Source organism: Bombus flavifrons, chromosome 10 (genome assembly GCF_040668555.2).
Source record: "Bombus flavifrons isolate JBK064 chromosome 10, iyBomFlav1_principal, whole genome shotgun sequence".
Classification (NCBI taxonomy): Eukaryota; Metazoa; Arthropoda; class Insecta; order Hymenoptera; family Apidae; genus Bombus; species Bombus flavifrons.
In genome coordinates, this window is record NC_138451.1 from 7,215,805 (window position 1) to 7,241,298 (window position 25,494).

The 25,494-nt window shown below is 35.3% G+C and overlaps 1 protein-coding gene across 2 annotated transcripts in view; it reads left to right on the plus strand.

Annotated features, from left to right (window-relative positions):
• Positions 1 to 1,131: 1,131 nt before the first annotated feature.
• The window catches only part of LOC138184552 (PWWP domain-containing protein 2B), a 39,596-nt gene continuing 15,233 nt past the window's right edge, over positions 1,132 to 25,494 (plus strand). For both annotated transcript variants that reach the window (XM_069122630.1, XM_069122631.1), the window contains exon 1: positions 1,132 to 1,541. In XM_069122630.1, coding sequence (XP_068978731.1) covers positions 1,387 to 1,541 — 155 coding nt within the window. In that variant the 5' untranslated portion in view covers positions 1,132 to 1,386. The remainder of the gene's footprint in view (positions 1,542 to 25,494) is intronic.

Below are 25,494 nucleotides of genomic sequence, written 5' to 3' on the forward strand. Positions count from 1 at the left end.
TAAATGTGTGTATATAATTTATTAAATATTAAGAAGGATTATGTGTCATAGCTTAAACTTAGCAACTTAACAACTTATAAGAACAAGATAAATGTTAGTTTAGAAGTGTAACGATTAAACTGGAATATAGCCATAAATTCTCATTGAAATATCTAAGAAATATATTCCTCAACTATCATTTCATTCATACGCCAGAATAATCACATTTATAAAATTTATTCCTATCAGTATGTATAATTAGCTCTCAAACATGGAATATGTTTCTATAGGGAGTAATGGTTCATTCTTTCAAGTTGTTCCCACCATGATATGCAGAAAGAATGCTTACGAAAAGTATGTGTGTATAGTGATGTATCTATACCGGGCATACAATGTATAAAAGAAAATTCCATTCAGAACCAACTGGCTAAAATTTTGCTGGCTGGACAAGATAAATTACAAGAGGAAACGTATGTTCCATTAATAAATAAGAGATAAAGCTTCAAGAAAAGAGATTTTGGATCTTAAAACACACTATCCTCTGTATGGGGTTTGTTCATCACAGGAGAAGGGGACCGTGGATGCCTTTTACTGTCCTGGAGCAAAATAGTACAGGACCGTATGAAGATATATTAGCTACATCCTCGTTTCCCAAATTGATTTCCAATATTTTTAAAAACTATGTTAGAATTACTATAAAAATACGGTCTCAGTTTTCGTTTTTCAACAATTCATTTTAATTTTTTTTAGAAGATTACGAAATTGGAGAAAATTGAAAATTTTATTATAATTTTACATATTTCTATATTGATTATATTACAATGTTAATAAATTAGCAAATTTCCAATACTTCGCCATCTTTATTTTTTATTCTTATTCAAATAAAAAGTAACAACATATATATGTATATATATATCACATGGATTAACAGATTAATAAATATTTATCCAAGCATAATGGTATCGATATACTCCACTAAGTTACTAAGAATAATTATTAATATCTCCGAATATTCAATAAAAAAATAAGTTCAAGGAATATTTCTAATTTGATGAAGAGTCGAGGGTTCCTAGCATGGCGTTACGATGTTGCGCCGGCTTGGTGGGGGTAGCGAGCGGCGCATGCGCAATGGGGAACGAGTGCCCAGCTGTGCACAAACGTGAAATGCGGCGCGGCTGGCGGTGGTGGCTGCTAGGAAAGCAAGCGAGCGAACAAGCGAGCAAGCGAGCAAGCAAGCAGGCCGAGACTGCCCTCCTGTCTCCCCCACCCCAAGCATGCCTCGCAGAGCCCATGGCCTCCGTATACACGGAGGAGAGTGAGGCAGCCCCAGCCGCTCCTCACGTCATCCGTTGAGAGAGAGACGACGGGTCTCGACACGGCGAGGAGCAATAATTCTAACGAGCCAAGATGGCGGCGGACACGGTGGCCCTGTCCGCGCTCACGCTCGCCAGGGGCGACAAGATCCTCGTGACCGTCGAGTCCGCGCTACCGGACATCATCGTCGTGTCCTTCGTTCACGGTGCCAAGTGCTTCCAGGGCGCCTTGCTCGACGCCACCAAGAGGTAAGCGTACCTGCTACGAGAGCTCTCATCGTACCTCCAGAGCTCTTCTTCCTTCCTTTCTCTATCTCTCTTTCTTTCTTTCCCTTTATCGCTTACTTTCCATTCTTTCTCTCTTCCTGTGCTTTCATCCTGTACGACGATTCGTTCATTTGAATCTCAGAATCAGCCCCTGTTCTAATCATTCACACCAACCGATATTGTATCGTGGTGCGAATTTGTTTTGACCGATCGTCGGTCGAAGGAAGCCACTAGCAAGCATGTCATGCTGCCGTTGTTGCTCTCAGCCAACGTCTCGTAGTCATCGCGATATTGTTTGTTATGTGTATATGTGTGTGTATATGTGTATATATATATATATATATATATATATATATATATATATATCGTGCTCTATTGTGAGACTATGTAACTTCGTGTTTGTGTACTTATATGTGTGTTCTTACATGTGTGTGTATATCAGTGCGCGTGGTGAAAACGTATTCGATAAGAACGTATGTAGTGATCACGAAACGGTCCCGATTGACGAAATTAATATTGAAGCTACAATTAAAGGCTACCCGCATTTCTGACCGTCGGCGAGCGACGGACTGAGCATTGGAAACTTGCATGCTAACCGTCGCTGTTGCACGACAATCGCTCACTACGAAATTTACGTGCCACACAAACGTTGGTTTACCCCTTGCCTTAAAATTTTGAATTGCACTTGTGGCGTGGATTACACGACCAGGTAGACTATACTTGTATCCAAGCTTAATGTTGACTCTAATTTTAATTCCAGACTATGAGACTGGTTTACTGAATGTAGATTTCATATGAGCAGCTGGTTAGGAACCACACTGATCCATTCCATAAATTGAAAAGTAGAGAAAAGTAATGATGAAATGGAATTTACAATTGTTTGTACCATCCTTTTACGATAATCAACTTCGGAAGTAAGTCATTTATTCTTGCAGCAGTTTTGTACACTAATCATGTACCTACATAAGATTGAGCGATTTGGAGAAAATGAAACTGTACAGCCACGTGTAAACGTGTAAAATATAAGATCAGGGGTTAACAATTCATATCAGACAAATCTTATTACTGAGATCACAGTCTTTTCATTTTAAAGACTCAACTTTATCTAACAAGAATCAAATCAATGTTTAGTCTATCTTTCCATTTAATTTTGTGCGTTAGCGATGAACTTGTTCCTCGGAATCATCGAACATGTTTTAAAGTGACTCAGACGCGATTTGCTTAGTAAAACGCTGCCACTTCTGCTCGGCCGATGGACTTCTCTGCACGAAAACACGATTATACAGCCACGGGGTTGAAAAAGTAAATTTTCATGATCTTAAAGATTTCTCGACCGTGAAACAGGGGGTAGTAGCCGTTGGTCGTTGCCGGTTACGTGCTCTGCATATCGTAAGTCTTCTTGCAAAGCGGCTTTCATTCCGCAAACGGAAGTAGTTTCACGATGACTCGTGTCTCGTGACGTGACTTACGCCCTCCGCAAAAAGTCACCGTCGCGTCGCCGTCGCTGGGAAAAGTTTTACGATCACGATGGCATCATCGTTTTATTAAAATTTTATTTATTTTATTGAGATAAGTCGGATTTGTTTTATCTCATCTTTGTTTTCCTCACTGTGCTTCATCGTTGATGGAATTACAATTAAATTGTGTATGGAAGTGTCATATTGCTTGTTCTATAGTACTAATGACATTGCTCAAACTAACTGTATTATGATACTCTGATATTTATATATTATTTTAGGTATATACAGTGTAATACGATATTATTTTTTAACTCTTTACTGAAGCTTATTTTGTATAAGGAAGTTGCTAGGTATAGGGATACAATATAATATCTATTATTTAAAAATGTTGTATTAGCTTTGATCTTCCACAGGGATTTGTGAAGAATTATAAGGCTTTGTTACATATGGGAAGTATAACACAATAGGGAGTGTTTTTTACACGTTACTAGTGAGTTAATTAACAAGAAGATGGTAATTGTTCTACTTGCAACAGTACGGTATACCGATAGATAAAGACAGAAACTGGTTTTGTAAAGTTTGTATTATGATTTTACATGTAGAATAGAAACGTTTGGGCTAAAGTTTTGTATGAGATTGCTTTACTATGTTTTACGGTCTTTCATCGTAAATTCTGAAGTTCTTACCCCGTTCAGGTGTCTTTGGTATTAAGCAGATTGCAATCACAGTGCTCATGGCAATAGAAAGTTATTAAAGTGGGATAACACTAGGTATGGAGCAGTAATGTTGTAACGTAATGTTGCATTTAACCACAAAAATCTGCAATTTAAATCTTGTGTTAGATTATCTTTACGGGTATAAAAAGAAATCGCGTATTTATAAATTCCTTATATCTTTATCAGCAATTCAAGGGATTATGATTAAACTGTTTGTGCTGTGTATGAGTGTAACAAGTGTTAAAAAGTTGTGTTAAATGAATCTTACAACTTTCACATGTTTAAATTTATGAATTACGGTATAGCAATAATGAGGTCACATGTGTCACTTCAATCGTCAATCTTCAATTTAATGAAATTCAGTTATTATATATCATTGTATTTTATGGAATTCGATAAAAAACTATATTTTACAAATTTCTACTAATCATTTAGGTATCCAAAATACGAAAACAAAATTTAAATTTTGTATTTAATTATTTACGCTTCAATAAAAACGCTTATAACGCTAATTATCTTTAACATAACTTTCTTAAACACATTCCCCAAATGTAGAATACTGAAATAAATTTCATCTGTTGTCTCAAAGGGACAAGGAAACGTTGATTATAGTCGTTATATATATTGGTTATAGTCACTATATATTTTAACTTTCTCGAATGCTCGTTTGGTGTTGTACGCGTGTCACAGTAAACTGCTTTATTTCGTCCACGAGGTTGATATTATTATTGAAAAAGGCTATGAAATCGTGAGTCATACTCGACGAACGCTGCCTTGTCCATACAGTCATTGCTGATTTCACTCTATGGCGGTGAAAATTCAGCTTGACACGAAACCGATTTTAAACTGCTCGAAGGTGTCTTTCGTCCGACCGTGTCGTACCCTATAATCGATACTAGATGTATCATTAATCATTAATTTGTTGTACAATGTCATTTATTTAATTCAATCAGCTCGAATTATATATAATTAATATTATAATTTAATAAAGAGCTATGTGAGAAATTGCATGTAACAATTTTCATGTTTAGAATAAAAAAGAACTTTGTCCCAAATCTTAAATATCTTGATAATAGCAATTTACGACCAAGTTTCCATTTCTTTTCATGAATTTATTGATCTTCAAGATAATAAGATAGTTGGCTGTGATTTTGAGATTGTCGCTACTAAATTACAGTATATTCAATTCTCTCTTTTAGGATTAGAAAATTGCTGGAAAAGATGAGAGTATCGGATTAAGAAAGAATAACAAGTATGCTGAGGCACAGAGAAAAAGGAACTTCTTTTTTTACCATTAATTATTTCAAAATGATTTAAACATGTTATCATCAAGAAATAAAATAATTTTTTATTTTCCTCGCACTTGCTTACTTCGTTTATCATTTTCAACTCTTCGATTTTTAAAACATCGAAGTAAAAAATAAACAACACGCGAGCGGACGAACATCAGTACAATTTCCAATCGATCCGAAACACCAGTCTTTCCCCTTTTCGCCCAGCCTTGTTACGCGTCCAGTGTTTCTTATTGGAATTTTGGCTCGGCTCTGTTGCGTCTTTTCAAAAAGCTCCTCTCGTGGTCGAGAAAATTTACATTTTTGCGGTGAAGTTGCGTGTGTGATCGATGATGACCGCGCATGTATAGCGTATACATTAGCCAGAGCACAGAGCATAATAAAAAGGAACCACGCTGTCCGCGTTCCGACGCTTTTTCCATTACGTAAGTGTATCATCGCGACGCTAATAACATGTTCCTGCCCCGGTCGATGGATCCTGTCACGAAATTCGAAATATCGCGTACGCGTCTGCCTGGGTATCAGGCTCATTTTTAACGGAACAAATTGTATTTAATAAAGCAGTGAGTTGCATCTTCGGTCGGTGACAGTGTGATCTCCGACATTTGAAAAGTTACGTTTTAGTATTATGTATTTTCTTACGAAAGATGTTCAGTGTTGTTAACACGTTGTCCGCTACGGTGGTCATCGGTGATCCGCGTTTACTAAATCTTTTAGAATGATTAAACTAAAATGAATTTCATGGGCTAAAGAATGTTCAACGATGTGAATGACTGGGATAATATTGTCAGAGAAAAGCGAGCAAATAGAATATAATATTTTGCAAAAATTAAAAAAGCATGGAAATATTCCAGCAATTATTTGGAAGAGCTGTTGTAATAAGGAGACAATTCCACTTTCCAATGATTCGAGTAAACCAACAGAAACAAACTCAATATCAATCAAAATCAAATCACTTTTTGCAACGTGGTATAAATTAATGATCAATTAATACTTATAGTAACAACATTTTGTATATTTGAATATGAAACATATATCTTTTTTCGCCTCCGATAAATACAATTTAAATATTTTCTCTTTGCTGAAGCAATCTCTTCAATTTCTGTTTAAAATTATAGTTTGGATAAAATTAGTTTCAATGAAAGGAGCGAATGACAATATTGTTATGAAGTTTTCTGTATTCTTTGGATTTTTCATTACAAAACCACTGTTATGGTTTAGTAATACTTTTGCAATTACTTGTTGAATTTGAGGAGTTGTTTTCTTTTTTCTTTGATGTAGATTGCAATCGCAGTCGAGTTATCTCTTAACATTTCCTTCTACCTAACATTTCAAGAACAGAGAGTTAATAAGGGGTGCATATAAAGACATTCAGAAATGGAAATTTCTTTCTAGGGAATGTTAGAATTATGTTGGAGATATTATATATTTGTATATTTTACAGAACATTTATTACCTTAGAGAAGTTCATCTGGAAAATGGGTTAGTGTAGAAGTACTAGTCAAGATTTAGCGTTTTCTTAACAAAAATAGTAATTAACTCGAAATGTGTCTTCAAGTTGTATCATCGTCTACAAAATTATTAAATAAAGCTTGAATCTAAGAATAAACTATCAAAGAGAGTTGTATATAAAATCGTACAAAAATCTTGTGTACGATTGATTTATTTTGTTGACTTATTTTTTAACGGAGAACAGCTAAATTTAATTTAAAATATGCATTAAAGTCTACAAGTATTTGTATAATATTTTAAAGAGTACAATGCACAGCAAGCATAAAAGTATGATGTAAAGAAAGGAATATGAGCTTAGAAGTTTATAACAACCGAAGAAACATGCAGGTCTTATTCACGTACAAAGGCATCGAACAGAGTAACAAGAAAACTTTCCACGTTAAAGTATTCCCTGTTCATCTAGTTGCTGTCGTGAATATAAAAATCTACGGAATATCGATCGTAAATGAGGAAATCTTACAAAATTATCCCCATTCCCTATTCGTTATAAATTACGATCAACTATTCCAACAATTATTCATAAATTCAATCGATCGATATTCGTTCGCAAAATCAGCGATTATTGGCGAGAGAAGAAATAAATAAGCCATCAGAAGGAAACAAAAAAAAAAAAGAAAAAACAGGAAGAAAAAAGCAAAGAAACATGGAAAAAGTTAAAAGTGAAGATCGTATCGAGACATTAAAGGCGAGATAAGCTTGTCTGGAAGGAAAAAAGCGGAGGAAAGAGAATAAATAAAGGAAGCTTGTATAACGCCAACCACTTGGCTTAAATCGAATGCCTTGGACCCGCACCTCTTTTTTTATTTTTATCTTTTCCAACGTTTCGCGTCCATTATCTTCGACGTGGACAAGACTTTAATTAACGCGAAATATTTCGAGGAAATAGCATTGTCTGGGATTACAAAGGTACCTGGTGACGAGGACGTTGTGCAATGCAATTTTCTCCTCGTTCGATCGTGTTGCAATTTTGCATTAGTTTATGAAAATACGCTTCTGGCGTAGGTTACTATTTTCTGGAATGTGGCGGATATTTCAGACGTTACGTCTTCCACGAGTTAGGACGAGGAGATTTTGAAAGATTCAAGGAGTTCAGGTAGATTTATCCTTCACCGGATGATGATGAAATGTGGTAGAACCTTCAGTATATGAATTAATGGCCAGCAACGAACGTTTGGGTGAAGGAATTTTCGAATAGCGAAACTCTCGTTTTCTCTCATAGCGATTAGTCTATTTTTACAACATTTAGATGGCGATTTTACGTTCCTCCTTCGATCGTTATCTGTTCCTTTAGTTCTCGATTTTAAAATCCGGTAGATTTGCCATTGTATCCTTATCTTCGGATCTTATCGTCTCGCGCTCATTATCTGTTATTCGATCGAAATAATAATTTATAACAATCTTTCGTGTAACGATAACAACTAATTGAAAAGTACGCTGCGTTTACTATTTTCCGTCCCATCTTAAACGACGAACATCTTTCGTAATTGTATTTCCTTCGATATTCATGACGTAAGTGTTACGGTTTAAGCTGTTTCGTCATTAAAACACTCGTATCATTTTTTTTTCTTTCTAAATCATAACGAACTTGTTAAAAATTTGTTCGTTATGAAGTTCGTTCCTTTCTTTTATTCTTTTGCATCAATTTTCTTTTTTCTTCTTTTTTTTTAAATTTCAGTATTCAGCTTTTAGTAGAACGAAATACGAGATAGCGCGACTAAAAACGTAACACGAGGACTTCATTCCTGCAAATTAAAATTACCTCATTTCGCGAAAACCCGAAAATTTTTCGCGCACTCGGAAACGGGAAAGGTGTTACAACCTGTTTGCCGTAACAGCGGCTGCAAGCACAAGAATTGCTTGCGATTTCTCTCGCAATTTTCGCGAATTTCGTTGTTTTCAAACGTTTATACTTCGGCTTATTTTACGTAAAGTTTAACACCTGCTCTTACGTCTTGTCGTCTGTCGATAGTTATCATACATGTTTTTGTACTTTTATACGTTTTTTGTAAGAAGATTAGAATTGTATAGATGATAATGATGTGGAAATTGGAGTAAAATTAATTACAAGTGTTTTTCTAACTCGATATTGTAACTTTACCACGATAGAACAGATTTATAGATTACATAGATGCGGTTATATAAAATTCATTCGTTTAGAATGAATTAAACATTTACAATCACGTTTAATTATTCTATACCTTTTATTATGAATGTATTAGGTTTTATCCCATTTATCTATTTTGAATGTTGAAACGACTATAATCATCTTTAACAGAGAATCATTGATGTAAATTTATAATATCCTGGATAATTTCCTGAATGATGCAACGTCAAATTATATCTAATTTGTTTCTCTTGCTTAATATTGTATTACTCTCGTATAAAATTAACGGTGGATTTTCAATATTCTACATAATTTTAAACCTTTCTGAATCTATCGAACTTACAAATTTCCACATTACATCCTCTTGATACGAACAAAAATTTCAAAGGTGTCCAAAAATTGCAATGTAACAAAGTTCTCGATGGTTTCATCGATCGTCCTACTATAGAACTATAGAAGTAAAATCATCCACGATCCCATCTCGTTTCGTAGAATCATCCGTGTTACCGATGGTCGGAATAAAATCGTCGACGTTCACGAAACCGCGTCAGACTACGGCCATTAACATTTAACACCCGCATCGAATCGTCGCCAGATACGAGCCGGCCGTAAATTTGCCGCTTCGATCGATATGTGTCGCGCTGATGTGCTCGAGGGGAAGCTCCGAAATCATCTCCGTGGTTCCTCCGCTCGGTATTCCTCGATTTCGTTATTTCACCGCGAATAACGTGTCAGAATGATTGCACGTAAATAAACGAAATGAATTGTCATATTGGAAAATTATTCAATTATTTGAAAATTAAGTAACTTAGTCTGTGATCTGTTGCGTATCTCTGTCTCCGATCCAATATCAATGGACATTGAAACGAAACGTTATTTTCTATGAAATAAATTTGTTCGAATATTTGGCGTGCGTTAAATGAGTAGATCGCGGATTTTTATGCATTTCAGGTACACAGGATACATATAAAACGTGAATATATATATATGAAATATCGAAGGTAGAGTACTCGTTATAACATTTCATAGATGAAACAGATTTCTGCTTAGATTCCATCTGTTTAATAGTGTTTATAAAAATATTAATTCGCATAAAGGTGCGTAGCAGATTTTCAAGTAAGGCTTTTACAAGTAAAAATAAAAAAGGTATCTCTGTGTATTATCATGGCCAGAGAACGAAAAAGGGAATTTTATTTCCCGATGGAGTCGCAAATGGCACCCTATTCCGCAGCCCAGTGACTTTACTTTCTACCACGTTCCAAGTAATAAATATATTTTCTTTTTCGTCGTGTTTTCACGCTGGATTTTTTCGTTTTCCTTCTTGTTTCCTGTTCGAGCGCTACTTATGGAGTATTTAAGAATGAAAATGAAGCCGGGTCATTAACATAATGTCGGTCTCGATGCATTAATGCGACGACGTTGGAGTTTCGTCTCTCTGTTTTTGTTTAGATGTTTCTTTTTGCGGACCTTTTTATTGGAAGTATCATGATACGTTGATTGCCTTCGTCGTTGAAACGTGGAATTCATGCGAAAAGCTAGATGATTTTAATTCTTGGTTGCTAGCCGCGAGTTTCCGTTGATGAGTTGTACGATCGTTGTATAAAGGTCGAAGGATTTATAGATGGCAGGGGAAGATGATGATCTTCGAGAAATGACACAGTGGAAGGATGATTTATCTAAATTCTAAACGTGCAAACATTAATCATTCTTCGCGCGTTCTTTTCCTTTTACGGTCTCGTACGTAACCGAGGTTCTAATCGTGTGTGAGCATTTATTTATAGTTGATGTTAACTCAACCTGCTTAATGTTATACACGCAATCGATCTCTATAAATTGGATAAATTGTAATATGTTTAATAAATAAGAATGGCAATGAGAGTATCATTACTGTATTTACTGTAATATATTTAATATATTTAGCAACTGAAATTAAAGTTAATAATGGATTTGTTACAAACGTGTATACGCGAGATACGCTTTGTAACGTAAATACACGCATTAATTTATATTAATTCAAGTAGAAAGAACGAAGTTTTTAGCGGAAAATTTAGATTCGAATTTAATGTAAAACATAGGACACTAGAAACGATTGTGGTATCAAATAATGAATAGGTCATAGTCGAAGCTTATAAATTTTCATGGTATTTCTGTTTCCGGAGTAAATACGCCCGCGATAATTTATGTCGTAACTGTTCATTGCTATTAAAAATTTGAATATTGTTTACGAAGATCAAAGTTTGATGGACTTTTGTTTCGTTTGAATCGTTTTTAAAGGTAAAAAAACATTAAAAATATTTTTTCGAATAAACGATATTACGTTGTTTCATCTTCTTTTCTTAAATAAGAAATTTTATTTCATTATTTTTATTGAGAATCAGAATGTCAGCATCGGATTAGGATTAGAAATCTTTCCTCGCCGATATTATCACAACTGTCGAAGAAAATTTCATTCTCGTCTTTATTATAGCAATTTACGTTCGATTACACCTTAATTCTAATTAAGTTTAAATTATAGCTTAAAACATGAATGAGAAGCTTTCTGACAATTCCATTTACACGATTCTGATCACAGAAACAGGTCACCAGAGACTAATTGATGCAACAGAGAATTCCGACTACACCACGAGGCCGAATAGCAAGATCCTTGAACGTATAATTCGCCGAAAAAAGACACAAGAGCAACGGTGCTCTTAATTAGCCACGCTTTTGTACGGCTTTTATGCTAGTTCACAAAGTTGCTGTAACAGGGTTCGAACTTGCGAGGTGAAAGTGAAACGGGGCTTAATTACATTATAACGAGCCAAGTACACAGCACGGATTCTTTCACTTTGTCTTCGGCCTGTCGAGCTTAATGGAGCCTTTTCGTGCCTCCCAATCGTAATACATTCTTACCGGCTCATCGATTTCGATAAAATTCCGCGATCGTTGCGCTTCTTTTAATCTTTTCACTGCCTATGCTTTGGGAATAGTAATGGTACGAAGCTTTGTTTTTTTTTCTTTATCGCTCTTTATTTTCGAATTTAGCGAATGAAATTGTTCAATTTTTATCACTCAGTGCATATAGTAGTTGAGATTAGATTAAGTAATTCCAGTAATTTTGATTAGATCACTTCAGGGTATTTAGTATTATTTCGCGTTATAACAATTTTACGCGATAAACATTTTTGTTCATGTATTCAGAAAATAACATTTGGCGATCGTTTTGTATCTTTCTCTATTGATGTTTCGGAATAACGAGAACATTTCATTATCCTCGATCTTTGGCATCGAGGTTCGTGAATAAAGTTATTCGTCAAAATTCTCAAGCCTCAAGTAATATCATTAATTCGCAACGACATATGTTACCTAATATTAGAGTATTTAATGCTTTACATCACGTAACAACAGAATTAAACGAACGTGGATTATCGGGACTCGACGTTGTGATAACAAAATGAAGAAATGGAAAATCTATCGGTACTTTTATCGAATTCTCGTTGCGCAGTATTTTTACTATAAAATCACCTCTCGATACGAGAGGTACTCTTCTATCAATCGAGGTACGATTTTATTTGTTATATGTCACAATTTTTAATGTTAAGCTTGAGAATTAATAAAGATTATAATAATATAAAAACGATATATGCATATTTATAAAGCGTAGCAGTAATGTTTATTATAAATAACATAAAAAAGGAGTACACCGATCGCAGAATCTTTATAACGATATATTTTTAGCGTAACCAGCGTTGGTAAGGCTGTAAAATCGCACATCGCGTTAATAATACCCTATTTTGTCGCTTATTCTATCCATTTGCATAATAATTACCTTGCCCCGTCGTGGTCCCATAATAAATTCATAAATCGAGATAAACAACGAAAGCTGGATTCGTTTCGTAGTGAAATTACGAAACGTTTTCCTGATCATTATCTCTTTGGTAACATATCGAACCTAGTTGAGAAAGAAAGAAACATGAACGACCTAGAAAAAGGTGTGAATCGAGATGAAGTTATGCTACGGTTACTTTATAATGGATCTGACGCCACTAATTTATTCAACGACTCTTTTTATTCCTTAGGAATATCAGACTATAAAATTTTAGAACAACGTTCAAGGTATCAAGCAAAGATCATAACGAACCTGCTTCGTCGTAATTTCATTTGTTTATCATTAAATTTAAAACTTTTATCGTTGATTTAAAACTTAGTTGTTCTGCTGTTTGTGTTTTCTAAAATTTGACAGGGCTTGTGAATTTTCCCATCGATTATACGTAATTGAAAAAATGACGAAACTTTATTTTTATTGACAATGAACATCGGTATATCTTTGAATTTAATGCCCATTGAGGTGTAGGTGGTAACGTTACTCGCATATTCTAATACGTCTGAGAAAGTGGTTGCTTATGTTTCTTCTGGGAAAAAAATACTGCCTACGTATGTATTGGATCTACGTAATAGATATACGAAGTAGATCAAGCTTATTAAATGATGACTAGCCGTAAGTCTAAGAGTATTGAGTTCAGAGAATCGAATTGAATAGGGACGTTATAGAACTAGCAGTCGTGAGAAATGAACTTTGAGATTCACTTGAACTTGAGTAACGTGTACGGAATACGTGAAGCGAGTTTCAGCCTTTACGAACCATAAGTTACATATCCAAAGGAGCAAATGTTGGCACGATCCATTTTAGTTTCTCAACTCGTGCAGCTTCGAGTTTCATTCGAATATGAAAAACATACATACATATATAGAATGCACGAGGCGATTTAGAAAACCCTGTATAAGGTATGTACGAAGCCGAGGAAATAAAAATCAGATTCGTACATTCTTTTTCGATTTCTTCGTTCGTAAAAGTTGCAAATTTACTCGAACCTGTGCAAGTGTTTCCGCAACAATTTTAATTTATGTTTGCTTGTACATGGAGGAATTTCTCACTCGGTTCGTTAAAAAGTTCGACATATTATAATTGATCCGAAATTGGCGTATAATAAGGAGATTAAACTAAGGTTATTTTATCTTTTTAATTGCTGTAATCACTTTTCCAAATGAGAACTGGTTTATTCTTATTTAAATGGATCGCTCGCTTTTATCAGTAATGATGTAAATAACGATATAGCTGTTCTTTTTTAATGGAAATAATTCCAAACTTTTGAGAACAGCACATTTTTATGCGTCTCGAAAACTATTTCATACAGCGAGAACTATTTTACACATTTCTAAGTGGAACAGTTTCTTTTTAAAATACGAACCACATGTGCCAAGCGAAATAGACTTCTCCAAGTAAATGTTTCGCAAGGAATAGTCGTTATATTGAAAAGCATTATATTAATAATTGGGAACTTGTATTTTCTGAAATAAACAAAAATGTGCAAAAAATGATAATCAAATATCAGCTTCTTGCAATGTCGAACACCCAATATCAAACAGGATCGAAGTAAATTCACTTTCGTCGCAAGAAACTCTTGTTTTCTTTCACGAGATCGAAGCATAATGATTAATTTGCACGCAGAAGCGCAATTTCTCGCTGACCTTGATCACGTCTGCGTTTAACAAATGGGATGGATGAATTTGCATTGTTTCGTGCCATATCGTGGTTCGTGCGGATCGTAGCACTCACCGTTTTGGTGCTTGATTGATGGCCGTCCTAATGACTCCTCTTGCAAATCGTCGTGGAAATCGTCCATCCTAGCGGCTCGCTGGGGAAAAGCAATATACAGTATTGTCACTGGCAGCCGGACGTAGCTTGTGTGTTGCACGGCTCTATCCTGTATATAACGGGTGTACAAACTAGATGATTCCATAGAATTTCAAAGAATATCTGCCTTGTTTAGCACGTTTACCTGGTGAAAGGTGGAATATTGTTTAACCATGTTTGTATTTCCCGTACCACTTGCTTGATTCTCTCGATCCTTAAACGCGAAGGATATGTTTTTATCGAAATATAGAAAAATTGAAGTGAAAACCATATCTTAACGTATTAAAACATAAAATTGAAAGAATATATTTTTCTTGACATTTAGTTAAGGTATAGTATTCATTTGAGATATAGAATTCGGAACAGTGCAATATTAATGGTATTGTAAAATATAAAATAAATAGCTTTTACATTGTAGATCTGTTTTTATAAAATGCATAATCTTTTATATAACGTTGTCCAAGCAAAGTTTCAATTATTCTACTCTTGCAGTTATCTCGCAGCGACTTTAAATTCATATGAACGTTACTAGGGGGGGTCTCAGCCTGAGATAACTCCAGGAGTCCCAGCATTTACACAAGTCACCCTGATCCCGTCTATTTTAACACGAGCAGCTTAACATGTCTCCTTAAAATACTTTCAATATACACCGTTGAACGTCGTACGATCGAATTTTCTGAGATTGCTATGGAGATACATAGACTAAAAGGAATTTTCTTTTATTTGAAATCCTCAACGGGATCGAATAAATGGAGAAGGGTCGAAGTGGCTGGAAATAATTCCCTGATTGAAACGGTAGGAATGAAATTTAAACAAAGGACAAAATTGACCGTGATCGATCGCGCTGGTCCGAAGGCGGCGTTAAAAAGATCAGAGTTAGCTTTCTCGTGGTATTATATTTAAACAGCTCCGATTCAACGGTGGCCTGATTCAATTTGGATCCTATAAATACAATTTCTTTGTACACCATCGTTGTCTAAGTTACTCACGATGTTCTCGTTAGTCTTCACCAAAAACAATTAAAAATTCTTCAGGAGATCCGATCTTCTCGCGTAGATTGTAAACACTCTACTCTCTTCTGGGCATAACAGTCGTCTTTGTAGCAATCATCGCTGATGAGTTGAAAGTTTGGTTAGATAGATAGACGCATAAAAGCGAACGAGAAAGAAAATAGAAATTGTCAAAATTACGCACGAATTTTTCGAATGATTTAAATGCGTCGAAGATTGGAAGAATTCTATATAAAAAGGATTCTATCAGAAGGATCTAAAAGTTCCTGGACAATATTGGGGTAAATTTTACGTGAAAAGGATTTCGTTTATATTTTAACTTATCTATCATAACTCGAATAATATATAATACGCTATATCTGTTTTTAACATCTATCTAATATTCATTTGCATTTCAATTTTATTCTTATTAGTCGGATATGTATGCGCATTCGCGTTTTCACGAACATGTGTCATCTTAAACGACCATATATTACTGAATATCGCAAAAAATATCCTACTGTGAATATTTTAGGCATGTTTAATGGTGCATTCTCTACGCTCTAGTTATTAATTTCGTCGATTATCGATTTTCTCAAGAATGACTTGATCAAAATGTTGGATATTTGATACGTCGAGAGAAGTTGGCCCGTGAATTAACGAAATCATGAATTTTTATGACGTGCAAAACGGTTCGACCGCCTTTGCGGTTCCGTTGAAAGTTGTCAATGGACGATGTAGCAAATGGATGAAATAAATTTTGCGGCCGTGGCAACTGTACGGGCTAGAAACGCATGTGGCCAAGGCTCTGCTGGAACGTTTTAACGCCTAAGGCAGTCTACATACACAGTGTCTCGTGGAATATCGGGCCATTCCATAAATTCATACGAATTTTTAGCCATGACAAACGACATAAAAATATTCATTCTACCTTGATTTATGTAATATTCTATATTACGTCGAAAGTTCAAATACTACTCTGTCACAATACATCAGGTTTATATTTTAGTTTAAATCTTTTCACGCGACCAGAAACAGCGCCGTCTCATTTTCTCACGTATAAAGTCGTTTTAACGCGAACGAACGTCGAGAGACAAAAATAAAGGACAGATCTTATATAGACCATCGTTATATATGCAATATCTTGTTTATGTAATATTCGGTTACGAAATAAAATTATGCTCGATTGTACACAGCGTGCGTCTGTACGACGTGCGAGGAAAGTTAGCTGATGCATGACTTTTGAAGTACACGGTATACACGGACGATAGTGGTACACGTACACGTAAGGTGTGAATAACGCAATAATGTGCGGTACGGAACGAGTTTAAAATGTTGCCACGGCGGAAAAAAGATATTCCCAACCGTGGGAAACAATTGGACTTTCCTGCGGTCCTTTTGTTACATATATTGAACTTGTAATTTAGAATATCGCGTCTTCGTTCCGAATATACCCGCGATATCGAGTGAAAAATAATATTACGAACTGTTGCATCGACTTTAATCGTCGATTATACAGTGCGCCCACGCTTTCATCGATATCTTCCGTTGAATTTTTATATCCACTGATTTCTTGCTTTTGCGTTTCTCGAAAGCAGGAAAATATATTTTGAACTTCGTAATTTTTACACGTTGATAAAAATACCGAAATTAAAATAAAACTGGGATGTACTATCAGAAATTGAAATAGAATATCGATGAAGGTATCGAAATAAAAAACATAGAATATCACTGGGCGAATTGAAAGAACAGCGTATGTATTATATTTCGTAATATACGTAACGTTATCACACGTAAGTCACATTTAAAAAAAGAGAATAAAAGTATATTTATCAGCTTTTTCTCCCGTGATCATATTACATAAATCTAAGATTTATTCTCGGTATTTCCCAACTGTGTCTCCTCCATCCTACGACCGAGTAACACAATTACAAGGCTCGTGCAAAAATTATTCATCCCTTTCGGGTCACAAGGACTTCATTATCATCGTGTACACAATCTGTATGTCGTTTAACATACAATACGTTCCTTTATATCTAGCGCCACGCACTCCAATCTGCTGTTATTAACACGTTTCCTTTCCTTCTCCCCCTTTCTCTACTGTGTTTTACTCTTCCCCCCTTCCCTTTTGCATACGGGAATGGCTTATTACCTCAGCAATTCATGTTATTTCGTTGAACTTACATCGCGGACGACGATAAACTTTGAAGAAAACGTTCGGACGGGGTGTATCTTTATCGAGACGTTTTACTCTATTGTTAAAACTTTTCCTTCGCCGGTAGAGAATGGTCGAGTCCCGTCCGTGGAAAAGTTTCTGCAACTTGGTATTACGGCTCGTGTTTTTTCCGCTCTCCAATAACTGTCGTGTGGCCACGTTCGCGAAGTTGGAAAAATGAGAAACTCCATTCGTGGCGAATGAGTCGTGATATTGATTAAACTTATCGTTGTTATACGTTTGAAAATTCTTCAAGCCAGGAGAAGACAAAGGAAGAGAGTGAAATAAAAAGTGAAACTCCACTGTGAAAGTTGCCCAATAAATTTCTTTACCTTTAGTATTTAGCGAAATTTTTGATGATTTATTGATTACTTTATTGCTTATTAATAGGATGCAAATGTTTAGGCATTTGTGGGAAATGTGAAAGTCCAAAAATGCGTATGACACATACAATATACGGAAATATATAAAATATCCAAAGTATAATACGCGTTATAATATTTTATGATTAAAGATACCTTTACGTAGCTTCTATTTCTTTACTTTTATTTACAACAATATGAATTTGCATAAAATATCCGCTTACTTATTATTATTGGACAGGTTACTTATTATCGAACTTCAATTACTTAGTACTTAACGACATTTTTTTAAGACTCACTCATTTATTTCTGTATCGTTAATTTAAATTTAAAATAATTCTAAATTACTTATTTAAGTCCCAAACGGTGTAAGGCCATAAGCATGTAATATCGTGCGAAGATGACGAGGAAGAGGGAAGATCGTAACAATTGCATAATTTTCCATGAAAGGGCCTATTCGATAGGAAGACAAGCTCGTGTCGGAATTAAAAAAGGAGAAAATTAATCGAACGGCGCGAATAACATCGTCCAAAGGTCTCTGAGAATGTTTACGGGAGCTTGAGCGGCCGGTGGGAATTCTTTTTTTAAAAATAAGTCAAGACTGAACGTTTTCGGCTGAAATATGCGGATAACCGACGCGAATAATTGAACAAGGGAAAGAGGGGATAATCAGCTAATTTTAACGCTGAAAATTTCAAAGCGTTTACGAAAGACTACCTCATCCATGTAAATCTTTTTTAAATGTCTCGAGTGTCGCGGATGAAAACATCCGAAGCATGGAAATCTTCGACTTTAATGTTTTACGTAGAAAGAAGATAAAAATTATGTTCTTTTTTCAGATTTACATTTTGGACTTTTGTGTTCTATAAATTCAAACGAATTTGAATGAAAAAGAAGAAAAATAGTATTTGATCGTACGAGTCTTTCTTAAATGTTTCGATGATTGCAAAAGTCTGAGATGTCATTGGAAAAGAAAAAATGAAATCAGTGTCTCTTCTTTTTGAGATGAGAATTTGGACGAAAAAAGCAAAAAAAGCAGCTCGGTTGAAGCGTTGCTTTTCAACTAATTCACCAAGTGATATCAAAATCAGAATATCACGAAAAACGGAGTCGTCATATATTTTTCTGTCCGATCTTCACTTACTTTCGACTTTCGCCTAACAGAAAGCGTAAGGGAAAGAGTCGGTCGCGACGTCGTTTGCAGAATCGTTCTCTCCAAGTTCTGGAACAGTTGTTTTCTATATTTCCACCACGTCTGCGTGAAGCAATAGCAAAAGCAAGATGGCCAACCATTCTCGCTATACATGCGAAGCATAAGCGGCCGGTGTCCAGGGAGAGAACAAAGAGAGTATCGTCGATGTCTGTGAGAACGACACCAATTGCCAGGCAGAACGGCGAGCCGAGAGGTATTCCAGACGAAGTACAAAGTAGATGGCCACGTAAGCGTCGCTATGGATCGTTAAACTGAAATCTGTTAGAGCAACCCCGTGCGACGCGCTCGGTTCAACGAACCAGTTTTATTTCCTTCGAGTTTTCTCTCTCTCTCCCTCTCTTTCTCTCTACCTATCTATCTATGTATTTCGAAATTCACCTGTCTCGATCGAGTTTGAAATTTGGTAAAAAATGTCGAAAGAAATGAAGTTCAATTCGTTTGGTTATTATTAGGTTTTTAGATCGTCGGAAACTTTTAATTCAGTTTAGGTTTCTTTGAATGTAACATTGCAAGAGACTCGCAGTTTCCTCGAGCTTGAAATCCACTTACTTGGATTCAATTTGCAACTTCGCGTGGAATATTAAAGAATTTTGAATTTAAACCCATTTGGGCGCGTTTTTAGATCTTCGTGAACCTTTAATTCGGTTTAGTATCTTCTTCTCCAACTGAAATCCATCCATCGTGATTAAATTTAGACTTTGGTATAATACCAATGGAATAACGATAATATCATATGTTGAAGAAATCTGCTTATCGTTGATTCAGATTGGTTTTTAAATGTTCGTGAATCTTTGACAGTATTTAATTTCGTTCGAGTTATCTTTCCTATTGGAAATTATCTGACTTGATTAAATTCGAGCTTTGATATGAAAAATTGGAAGTATCTTGAATCTGCATCAATCTAGATTCATTTTACAATCTTCGTCAATTCTTAATTTAATTTGCTTCTCCTCAAACTTCCTTCTTCGTTGAAATCCATCTATCTTTATTAAATTTACAGTTTGATATGAAATATCGAGGGAATATTGCATTTAACTTTGTTTTATTCTTTCACGAAATTTATGTCCTTTCTCATATTGGACGTTTAATGTGGAATATTAAAAATGATCGGGCAAGCGATTTTGTGTGCGATGTTTTACGTGTATAAAATTGATGGATACTCTTCTTAAAACTTTTTCTATCTTTATTTTCGACAGATATTTTATATCGGAACGTTTGTAGTAATAAATGATGTAATTAGGGAAACATTTAGGCGAGTTATCTTAAGTTTTATTAAGATATCTCCTAACACTGTCGCTACTACTACATTTAAATTGTTGCACATCAGCTGGCGCGATGGTTTTATATAAGCACACGGTTCTAAAGCCTCCAACCACGAATCAGCAGATTTACAGATAAAGGTATAGACATTGAACACACGTCACCAGGTGTATCGTTAAAACCGGTTAACTCATTATGATTCGTTACTTTAAGGAAAGATAAACAGTCCTTTCTTTTTTAATATAGTGCCACGTTGAAATTGCTATGAAGCGGTGACAAATTTTCATACCAGAATTTTCCATTCAAGGAGAGGTACAAGTAAATTAAAATACATTTTCCACAAGAAAAGTCTAAATTTTTAACAGTAAAGAGACAGTTAAAGCGATTGTAAAACGATATTAAAAGATCATCGTCGATATAAAAGACGTATTTTAAAAATTCAAGTATTAACACTAAGAACTAACACTAGAACGACCACGATTAATAGAAGTTATTTTTACTAATATGTATAGTTCTATACAAGGTTTTTATTTTAACTGAAAGATAAGTATCTTTCCTCTTCGTTTAAAATAATTGGATTGTTTATCGGTATAAAATAATCATGATAATTTTTCTTTCTTTCTTTTTTTTTGGAAATTTATTTTAAGATATAGGAAGAGATACATTTAGGAAAAATTCCAGAAAGCAAAAGGTGGTATATTTGATGTTAATATGCCAAACTCTAATTCGTTTCAAATCGATACATTTCTCACTATAATATCAGTACAACTTTCAACGCTGAAAATCATACTTATCAAACGTACATATATATGTATGGACGCTGGTGTAATCGATAAGTATAATTACATCACTCCGTAAATAGCGGTTGCGTATTAATATTCTCCAAAAAAGCATACATGTTTTTCTTGACAACGTCAGACAGTTGTAATAGCGTGCAAAGCTATCGAGTAGAGGCGCGCATCAATATTCACCACCGATAAAAGTCTATCGTTGCACGGCTGTCAGATATTTTTACCAGTATACACTAATGCATTATAAAATTTTTTCTTAAATTTTTTATACGATTTTTTTTTGTAAAATTTCACATATAAAGCACACGATATATCTCAAGATTTTTATCAACGAGTTTTCTAAACTAAGATGAAAAAAATATCTTGATCGTAAATATAGGCTGCTCTAATCTTCATAAAAAGCAGGATTGAAGAGGATCCTATGGGGGAGAAATATGATATTTGTATCTATGAAATCTGTTTCTGTTGATTTTCTAACTTTGGTATCACATAGATATACCTATGATATCACTGTGCAGGGGATTTTCTTTTTTTATGTATTTCCATTAGTCATGATAGAATTATCTACGAGATCAAACATTTTATATCCGATATTGATGATCCGATATTTAAATAATATCCAATCTTCTGCCTCTGAAAGATACATATGTACTTTCTACTACATCGAATCTATTTCGATTAATATGGTAATTATGATATTATATATAATGATATATATTTCATTATTTATTAAAATATTATATATATATATGATACATAATTATGCTCTTATTCAATTTTGTTTAAGTGGCGCTTAATCTTATCAACTTTGGATTACAAATCTTTGCATTTTACACCTTCATTTATACATCAGATATTTCATTACAATAATGTCTAATCTTGTTTGGACGGTATTCGATCCCATCACTAGCCTTAACAACGTTATCCACGATCATTTTCAAGAATTTTCATGCATGATCTACCAGAGCGTGGAGAACGAGAGAGATCGCGAAAGATTGGCGCTAGTTGCACCCTACACGTCCCAATTTCCTCTACAGACGGATCACCTATATTTCACCGTGCAATATAAATCACATTACCACGGGATCCGTTCGCATTATTCACCGGTGGAACGCGTTGCAGCCTGAATGCACAAGTTTCTGAAGTTTTTTCCAGTTCCGCGGAAAGCTCGTTCATCACGCGAGATTTCACGATCGGATCGAACAGCGAATGTAGATTTTCCCTCGCTGACGAAGCCTCTCGTAGATCTTTTCGACGTTCATTTAGTTGTATTCGATGAAAATATGGTTTGTATAAAATATTTATTTTTCGGCTGGTTATATACTTTAATTTAGTACAAATCTAGCAGTGCATATAGTGGCGGCAGATACATTTGAATTATATTTTGTTGGACTCCAACTACGAAGGTCGGAAATCATTTTTAACGTTCGTGGTTTATGGAAGGAAATGAAATAAAAAATATTGTAATTCGTTATCTCTTGTGCTCGGTTAAAGCAGTTAATAAAATTTAATGGTTCTGAAGCAGCGACTTAATAAATTCAACCTGAATAATTTCTGTAAATATAGGATTCTAGAAATATCACTTTGTTTGAAAAATATTAGGAAAATCCAAATATTATATTTGTTGAAGAGACTCTTCAAATATTTAACACGCGCTTAATTTTATTCATTGAAATATTCCTCGAAAGGTAAAGGCACGATTAAAGAAAATTTCCATGAACTAATCCAGCTACTACTCTCGCGAATATTCCTGGTTGAGATGTATACCTGTGTCATCCACCGGCTGAAACTCATTACTCATTTCGGCTAGTATGTCTCTAATTGTAGCTACCTTAATTACTCACCGAGTCGTGCAACGCTGAAGCCCTGGGAAACGGGGACGTCATAAGACGTTCACGTGTGTATATAAACAATAAACGAATAGCAGAGCCCGTTGGCTCTCGCCTCATTGAAAAACCCCTACGAAACGCGATCTTTTACCGTGAAAAGGCGAGGAATTTTCGAATCTAGGCCAGGAACGATAAAAATGACCCACCAGAGAATTCCAAATTAATGAAAGTAATAAAAAGTTTATGGTTACAATTAATGGAAATTATAAAAGACGAAGGTACTTTCCTCGGTACTTAAAATTACATATATTGTCCATTATTATATTCGCAACTATTCCTTTGTGTTATTAAAGCTTTTTCCTCTTCCTTCGTATGTGTACGGTATTTGCAGAAAATACCATGTCTTTTAAAAAAACAGATAAAACGCAAACGTACGCGCGCACATAAAAAAGCTCTCCGAACCAAAAATCTCATCCGCGATCTTCAAAATTAAAACATCCAGCACCCAAACATTCGCTGCAACAATACGCACGGTGAAACAGGAAAATAACAAACCATTGCAGGGGAAAAATAATCTCAGAGACAGCGCACACCACCAATCTCAAAATGAACCACATACACATGCGCTGTTCAACCTTTATCATCTCTAAACAACAAAAACAAAAACCTAGAGGAGCAAGGAAAAAGAAGGGAAAAAGGAAAATAATATGAAAGTAGCGGGAAGAAAATGAAGAAATCAGAGAGAATACACCGAGCTGGAAGACTCGTTCCTCGTCTTCTTCTTCATCTTGCGTTCTTTTCATTTCGACCCTCTGGATGCTGCTGGCTTTCATCTGGAACGCTCATTTTCTAGCGTCCACGAATTTTCGATGGTCGCCCGGTATCGAAAAGCCGGAAAATATTAATGGATACACCGTCAGAACGTCGCTTATTGTCCGTTCCTTTCGAATCAATACCACGGCCACGTTGCTGGCTGCGTTGTGTGTTGTTCCCGTGGCACGAAACAGCCAGGCTTAGGCGAATGCCTGGCTAGTTGCTGTACGTTCAGGCAACCGTTGCCCAATAATCTTTCGACCAGAGGCCTCTGGCCCTAGCTTCCGTGCATCGCAGAAATAGTTTTCGACGTTATGAAACCGCTGCTCGCGGTCAGTTACAGCGTTTTTGCTCCTTCGAACCTAATCTAGCTTCTGCACTATCCTCGCTCTTTTGCCTATTGCGATCCTGGAAAACTCGTCTTAAAGATTGGTCATCGGTCGTTTCGTTACACGGATGGGTGGTTTTGGTTCGACGTTTCTTTACGGAGAAACCGCTGAAATATCGTCCATGAGAAATTCGATTTTTCCTCTTTTTATTTGCTGCGATAATAAAAGATTGGAGAATCTTTTTATCAATGGCGTGGACTTTTCGAGAGTGCGTAGGCGAGGTGGGTTCTTGGAGAAGGGTGGAGATGATTGGAGGATAGTGGAAGAGTATTTATCGACGAGACAGGGTTTTTCAGGATGGATGTGTACGTGTATGCACGTTGGCGAGAAAGGATATCGGATTATTAGGTTTTCGTGGAATTGGTATTTTGGAGGGGAGAAATTAGGTACTGAAGTATCGCTTTTTAGCATCGTGTTGGTATCTTATATTAAAAGTATTTGTTGCATGTAAAAAGTGAAATTCTACGAGTGGATAGATAATATTTGTGCAATGAAAATTCGATATATCGTGACAAAAGAGTCCACTAGATTGTATTTGTTATATTGTAATGAGCACGATTTCGAAATTTCCCAATAATGAGTCAGATTATAGCAATCATTAAATTGTCCGAGTCTCGTGATGTCACGATTTGTAGGATAGATAACATCGCCGACGAGTGAAATTGCGCGGTTAAATAACGTAATTAAAAAGCTCCTCCGCACGAAGTATTATAAAAACAGCTGTGCATTTCTGTCTGACGTAAATAAGTCTCTGAAATTAATATGATAATTATTCCGTGGTGGAAAAGCAAGAACAAGAAAATACGACAATGTTATACAACCAATTTCCTGTAATTTTACCTGAACAAAGATCATCTTTCTTTCTCTGCGATCTTTTAACAGGAAATTGAACAGGAAGCTGAACAAAGGGAACAAAAATTTCTCTATTTCGTTGCAGTTAATTTTTCCTAGAGTTCAGTCTGTTTCAGTCACGAAACGGTAATCTAGACACAATAGAGCGAAGAACTAGAAGCGAGGAAATACTGCTCAGTTTCTAGGAAACATTGTCTACGATTTCAATTTATTTAATCTTTCATCACTGACACTCAGTTTTCTGGATTAAAACGTACTTGGTAATAATACGATTATTATTCACTAGTATTAACTTTATTATTAATTAGACTTTTATTTACGGATTTAACCATCTCTCACTACGTTATATTAATTTCTATTTACCGTCATAACACGTCGGTATCGAGAAAGAAATTATATTAATTGGAACGAAATTGCCGAGAGTTGAAACAATCTTTCAAAACGAAAGGAAGAGAAAACGTATC